The 7,662-nt window shown below is 37.2% G+C and overlaps 1 protein-coding gene across 1 annotated transcript in view; it reads right to left on the reverse strand.

Annotated features, from left to right (window-relative positions):
* Positions 1-4,931: 4,931 nt before the first annotated feature.
* Fgf20 (fibroblast growth factor 20) overlaps positions 4,932-7,662 on the reverse strand; it is an 8,758-nt gene continuing 6,027 nt past the window's right edge. The window contains exons 2-3 of the mRNA XM_031342846.1: positions 6,915-7,018; positions 4,932-5,763 (exon numbers count right to left, since the gene is read on the reverse strand). Coding sequence (XP_031198706.1) covers positions 5,518-5,763; positions 6,915-7,018 — 350 coding nt within the window. The 3' untranslated portion in view covers positions 4,932-5,517. The remainder of the gene's footprint in view (positions 5,764-6,914; positions 7,019-7,662) is intronic.

Below are 7,662 nucleotides of genomic sequence, written 5' to 3' on the forward strand. Positions count from 1 at the left end.
TCTACTTCAATTATTTTTATTAATTGTACATAACAAGCTTAGTTAATAAATTTGTCTAGAAATCTTAGAATAGCATTACCTGTAGGTTCTATTAAAATGCATATTTGAACTGGGCATAATGCTAATCTGTCATCCAGGACTAGGGAGACTAAGGTAGGTGAGTCATGAGTTTGAGGCTAGTCTAGGCTACATACAAAGTTTGAGGCTACCCTAGTCCACATATATATTTAGATGTTTAGATATTGTCTTCAATGGGGTTTCTATTGCTACAATGCCTTCTTTCTTATAGATCCTAGGACCACCAACCCAGGGATGGTGCCACCCACAATGGGCCGGGGCCTCCCCCACTGCTCATTGAGAAAGTGTGTTATAACTAGACCTCATGGAATGTTTCCTCAACTGAGGCTCCTTCCTCTGTGATGACTCTAGCTTGTCTCAAGTTGACACTAAGCCAGCCAGTACAGATGTGTGTGTGTGTGTGTGTGCATGCATGTGTGTGCATATGTATAATGCCATACATATATTGCAAAATTTGAACAATGGAACTATACAATCATGAAACAAATGGATGATACAAAAATATCACAATATTCTTCCAGGTACCATAATTAGTAGTGTCATAGCATTAGCTAGACAAAGAGAAATGCTTCAACCTCAGATGTGATACATCATGAGTGCCAAGATAAAGACTCTTAAGATTAATTAAACCAAACTTTAACTTCTAAATTTTTGTCAGGAATAAACTGACACAGAATAATGGTATTTAAGGCATGAATATAGAGGAATCCACTCATTAAAATGTAAAGCAAATAAGCTGTACAGTAAGTAAATTAATTTCATAAATAAATAGTTAATACCAAATACAGAATGGCCTTCCAGTGCTTCAGAAAAAAACACTCATCTTTGAGAGTTTTATGATGTTGCTATTGCTGGACCAGTTGACACTGGTTCACTTAACTTAGAATGTTGTTAAATCAGAGATAGATAGATCTTTTCCAAGTTTTGTCTTAGCCAATGAGCAAACATAAAATACAATTAGGCCTTGGATGGATGAATACATGTGTTCCCTGTCAATAGAAAAACTGAAGGTGGAATATGCGAGAGAACTCTTGGCAGTTCCAAGATTCTGGGGGGCCTCTTTCCTATGAGCAAAGATACCAACCAGACTTCAGCTGGAAAAAGGGTAGGCCAGTATTCCAATACCGTGGTTTCAACAAGACCTGCAGCATTCAATCATCAGAAAAAAAGGAGCAATATAACAGAAACACCACATGAGGTTCTTCTACACACCCACTCACACCTTAAGATGCTTATGTTTAAGAAAGGAGGTTGCTCACATCTATGATTGACAGAGGATCACACAGTTCATTCTGGGAGATGCCATCCCTGAACAGCTGGTCCTTGGGTATATAAGAAAGCAAACTGAACAAGCTAGGAGTAAGCAATCCAGTAAGCAGCACTCATCCAAGACTTTTGTGTTAGTTTCTGCCTCCAGGGTCCTGCCTTGAGTCTCTGCCCTGGCTTCTCTGGATAGACTACAAACTATAAGCTGAAATAAACTTTTCTGCCCAAGTTGCTTTTGGTCATAGTATTTTATCATGGCAATAGAATCCTAAGAAAGTTAGAAAGTCATGGGTTAGAAAGGCGGTAAGTGCTGGGCAGTGGTGGCACACACCTTTAATCCCAGCACTTGGGAGGCAGAGGCAGGTGGATTTCTGAGTTAGAGACCAGCCTGGTCTACAGAGTGAGTTCCAGGACAGCCAGGGCTATACAGAGAAACCCTGTCTCCAAAAAAAAAAACGAACAACAACAACAACAACAAAAAAAAAGACAGTAAGTGTGGGTTACTGTCATCAGTTGTCATAATTTCTTGTACAGAGGAAATAGTTGGGTGACTTCATTCAGGTATAGAAATGTTTAGAATGCATTCATTTAACTTTTATGGCTAAGATCATATAAAAGGATACCTGCCTCTATACTTATAGTTTATAATTTTTAAAAAAAAATGAACACTAGAAAGTATTACTAGTTACTTATTTTATATGTTATATTACTATGAAACCAGTGACGTAAAAACAGAAAGTGTTATTATTCTGTGCTTTCTTGGGTCAAGTGGTCTATCAGGATTTAGGTGGCCCCTCAGCTCAGGGTAGAAGAATGACCAACTGCAGGCTACATTCTTGTCTTTAGGCTTGATTAGTTACAATTCACTAAGCTTTTAGTTATTGGCAGATGTTGGTTTCTTGCAGTTGTGCACTGGGTGTGGCTTCGTACTAGTTATCTACTGAATGCTATCCTTGGCTCCTATAGGCCAGCTAAGGCTTACTGGTACTCTGGCTTTCCCCATCCTGGTGCTTACTTCATCCATTCAGCAAAGAGACTGTCAACTGCTAGCAAATGTGCTACCAAAACAGTTTTATGTTGTATAATTGGCACAGTGTCCCTCACTTTTCTATATTCTGTTGCTAGAGATCACAGCAGCCCCACAGGGAGGTATTGCACAAAAGCCTGAGAATCAGGCAGCCATTTAAATGACATGAAACATAAACTTCTTCTCTCCCAAGTGTCTCCAAAGTTATCAATTCTTTAGCAACATATAAAAGTCCAAAATATTATTATCTACATCAGTTCATGTATGAAGGAACTTTCTGGGATATGCGTAGTTAACTCCTACAGTACAGCTACTCTCAATTTGTGTACCTGTGAAACCAAAAAGACAAGTTTTATACTCCAAACATAGTCAATATCAGTGATAGGATAGACCAAAGGTAAAAGCTATAAACATTTTAATTTAAAACGGAGACAGGCTAGACATGGTGGTGCATGTCTATAGTGCTAGCACTGATGAGGCAGGAGCATAAGAATAGCTGCAAGGTAGAGGCTAGCCTGCTCTAATGAGGGAATTCCCTGGCCAAATAGAACTACATCCATTCTTTGAAGAACAAAGGAAGAAGAAAAGAAAATGGAAGATGCTCAAATCTTGCCAAATAAGCATTAAGAGTTCTTGTTTGGGTTTTGAATCCCAAGACTAAGATCTCCACGGCCATCTCTGGCAACCCTCCTTTACCTAGTTTTAGCTTCAGCTCTGCTTTGGGTTTTCCTTTATATCAGTTCTGAGAACAAGAAGCTGGAAGCTTCCCTGAGTTTTAATACCTACCATGCCAGGACAAACCCCAGGAAGTCACATGAAACCCCAGAAGGGCTTTGGTTGATGTAGCTGGTTGGTCCTTAGATTAGATTCTGTGACTAAAATGGTATGTATGATTAGTCAACCTTAGAACTAAGCTTAGGATTGACCTTGCTTAAACTAGGTAAGTGCAAAAGCTTACTATGCCTGCTTAAATGTTTAATTGTGTAATGAAGAAAATGCTATGGCACTGTATGATGAAGGAGAGATTTTCAGATCTAGGTTTAAGCAACCAAAATACTATGCATCCCCTTCCATTCTAACTCCTTCATTCATAAGAATTAATACTCATATTCATTTCCACATCTGCAAAGAGTAGATGTCTTTCCACAAAGTTCCTGAAAGTAAGTAGTAAGGCAAACCAGCTTTACCCAGCATCCCTAGTAAAAAAAGAACTCAATGCAGGGGATTGATTTGATGAAAATAAACATGCTACTCAACCAGATAGTGAGCTTTAGGTATTCATGATACCAAAACAAGACCCCTGAAGCATGAGCCCAGAGGAAAGACAGTAACAACCCCACCACACAACAACATGAGATGTGAGGAGAACCAGCAATGTAAGGGATGCTCAGTGTCCCAGAGAAGGCAGAGGCCATTCCCTCAGCTGCACTACAGCGATTGCATTCCCATCAGAAAAAGAAGCTCATCAGCTGGTTAGTACTCATGTGTATTGCCAAGCTAACCTGTGATCTGTGAGTTCAAGGCCAGCCTCATCTACATAACAAGTTCTAGATTAGCTAGAACCTCTCAGGCACTGTCTCAAAAGAACCAAAAGATAAAAGACAAGCTGCTTGCTTCCCTTACAAACACCAGTGTGAACCAGGTTGGAAAGCAAACCATTACTCATTTCATACAAATATGAGTATATTTGAGATTAAAACACTCCTGGAAATACTCAACTTATAATTGCCTAGCCACCAACATCTTTGACATCACCAATTGGGATGTGCAGGAGTTTAGAAAAGCTTTCTCTGGACCATACACCCTCTGGGTCTGATCTCTCCTTTTTTTTTTTTTCCCCAGTGTCTAAAACTTGTTTAACTGTAGAAGTACATTGCAGTTCACACTTAGAATATTTGTTAATTGACTCATGTTCGAAAAATCTCTCTAGCCACACATGGAGCTCCAGGATGCAGGGATGACTTCCTCATGGACATCACACTCCTTGGTACTCACCACAATATCCGCTGTGTAGGAATTTTTAATGTATACTTGATGTAGCAATGGAAAGAACACCAAACTCAGATAGCTACGACCTTACCGTTGTTAGTGGAAGTTCTACAGGGACTAATTCTTTCAATGATTACATGTGAAAGAAAATGGTTTTCCCACTATATGAAGCAAGTAAAATAAGTAAACATAAATTGGCTGTATTATTTGATAACCTCAATATTATAAGTTCTAAATAGTAAAGATTTTTCCCTAAGGGATTTAGACTTTTCTCATTTTAAAATTATCTTCTAGAAATAGAACAGCTCTCATCTGAAAAACCAATGCTATCCAATAAAATAAAAATGTTTAATTCCCTTTCAAACCTGGATTTCAATTTTTAAGGCCAAAAGGGCCACCATATTACATTTGGAAGGCAAGTGAATGCATAAAATTATAATCTACACTGTACTTAATTTTTAAAAACAAATGAGCACTTTATTCTGTGACTAATGTGTTATAATTAATGAAGGCTTCTTTCTATTCCAAGACCAAACAATGCAATGACACAAATAAAGGACATTTTATTGTTCTTTTTGTTTGTTTTATTTTGTATAGTCTTCATATACCAGTAAAAATAAACTCTTTAATAAATAAATATATAATAAATATTTGTAAATTGAAAAATGTATAAATAGGTCCATTCTTCTAAAAGAAAAGTTCCATCTCAGTGTGGCATGTTTTGTAGATCAAAGTCATCTAGTATTTTGATTTTTTTATGTATAATGTTATAACCTTTCTACAAGGTCCTCAGAATTTATGAGGCAGTAATTATGTCATCTCAATCCACTTCTTCAACATGAAGTATCTATTTTTTAAGGTAACTGTCCAAGTAAACATTATCCAGAGACATGAGGCGTCAGCAGCAAAGTTCACATTATCCACAGATGAACTGATTTCAGCATCAGTCTACTGGTAAGACCAAGTCAATGTATCGAAGGAACTACAATCCACTTACGAAGAATGATCTTGCTTTGCTTCAAGTTAATTCCTTATTCTCAATATTCTTCCCCAATAGAGTCTTTCAGTGAAAAGCAGACTCTGTAATATCCTGAACATCTTCTTCAGTGTTATTTAACAGCAGGAATTGTGATTTTAAAATAATGGCTCTAGGTTCATCAAGTGTACATCAGTAGGTCTTTGTACAATTCTGGAACTCTTTCTGGGTCTACTGGTCTTGGTAAGAAATGGGTAAATTTTTGATGTCTTTTGGACCTGGCACCATCTCTTGGAGTTCCATCCTTGTTGAGTGCTACAAAATACCTGCGGCCCGTGTCTCCATGTTTATATATGTTGGATGAATAGGTATTATACCAATTCTCTTCAAATTGTTCCCTGAAGATGCATTCAGAAGTCAATTTCTCCTTTTCAAAAAAGAAAAGAAAGAAATATAGAATTTTAGAAATGCCTTCAAAACAAGTTCCTTACAAAAGTTTCAACTCTACTTTTATTAATTAGTTGCTTACATTATAATGTTTTGTTTTGATTTTGTTCATACATCATGTGGAATTTTTCCCCTCTATCACTTTATGTAGTCAACTAGTTCAAGGAACTTTAAACCAAATTTTCCAATGTTCAATTTTATTTTCAACCCTGCAATAAATATTTTGAGCTTTCCTGTGCTCTGCGCACGTTATCACCACCCCACCACCATCATCAAGCAGGCTGTAGTTCACCTTCTCTCATCGTGAGATAGGTACCAAAGGCACAAACATCAAATCTCTGCTATCAAGTTGGGCAAGTCAAGATCTTGTTACAATTTAAAAATTTCTAACTCAAGTTCATCACTTCAAATCAGGTATCATCTAATAAATATATTGTTCACTGATAAAGTCTCCATGATTAACTTCTGAGTATGCTACCATTAATATTAAGGAAGTGAAGTAGAGGTCCAATGCTTCCTCATTTTTTCAAAATTTTCTGTGACTCTCCTCTCTCATTGTCTCTCTCTTTGTCTCTTTCTCTTTGTCTCTCTCTGTCTCTCTCTGTCTCTCTCTGTCTCTCTGTCTCTCTCTTCTCTCTCTATGTGTGATCATATGTACATACATATGTTCTAAAGGTGAAACTGCATTGCTTATTTATTCCAACACATACTGTGAACATTATGTGTATGTGCTTTCTCAAAATTTTATGAAATGTCTTGTAATTCTATCTTCAGATCACTATGCAATGCATACTTTTTGTCTTTATTCAAGGCTGACACCCAGAGTTCTGTTTCTGGTAGGAATGATTAAAATATAGAAGAATTGGAAAGACCTGGGACACTGGACAGAAAGGCCAGGTGCAATTGTAGCAATATTGGTTGAAAATTTAAAAAGCAAGACCGAATGACTAAATATATTATGAACTAAGTATGCTTAAATTTAGAATATTGGTTTCTAATTTCCACATACATATGTAGAAATGTCTGTTATGTCAGCTACATGTATTAATGTCTATCAGAAATTATTGATAGAGATTAAAATAGATAATCATTATTTCAAGGATTATAATAATTTAAAGTGATAATACATACTGATCCATAAAGTTCTCCTTTGTCATTCATCCCAAGGTACAGGCCACTGTCCACACCTCTGATACTGACCAGTCCCACTGCCACACTGATGAATTCCAGGATACCTGAATTTATAAAAAAAATAAAGATTTGGGTTAGTTAATGAACATATAACTACAGGATGGACAGTGATAAATATCAACACTTTTAAATATTCAACAAATAAATGGAAGCTGTCATCATCTCAGGTGAATAGATAGCAAAGTTATTCCTGGTCTTCTGTGACTCTACCAGTTAACTATAAGCATTTTCCATGAATTATTTTGATTTTGTGTACAAGAATCAGACCAATCTCTTATACTTCCTATGAGTCTAACGTTATTTTAATGCTTATCAAGGGCTCCTTCTTGGCTGTAAAGATGGATCTGCAGCTCAGAGCACTTGCAGCTTGTGTTGATTAACATTTCCTATCAACGGGACACAAGCTAGAGTCAACCTCAGTTGAGAAAATGCTATCAGGTTGTCTAGTGGGCAAAGCCATGGTTATTTTCTTGATTGATGATTGACATGCCCAGCCCACTGTGGGCACAAGGCTCCCTGGTCAGATGGACCTGGGTACTATAAGAAAGTGAACTTAGTAAGCCACAAGAAGTCAGCCAGTAATAGCACTGCTTCCTTCAGGCTCCTGGGCTGATTTTCCTCGATGATGATGATGATGATGATGATGATGGTGATGGTGATGGTGATGGTGATGGTGATGGTGATGGTG

This window comes from Mastomys coucha, unplaced genomic scaffold, assembly GCF_008632895.1.
Source record: "Mastomys coucha isolate ucsf_1 unplaced genomic scaffold, UCSF_Mcou_1 pScaffold22, whole genome shotgun sequence".
Taxonomy (NCBI): Eukaryota; Metazoa; Chordata; class Mammalia; order Rodentia; family Muridae; genus Mastomys; species Mastomys coucha.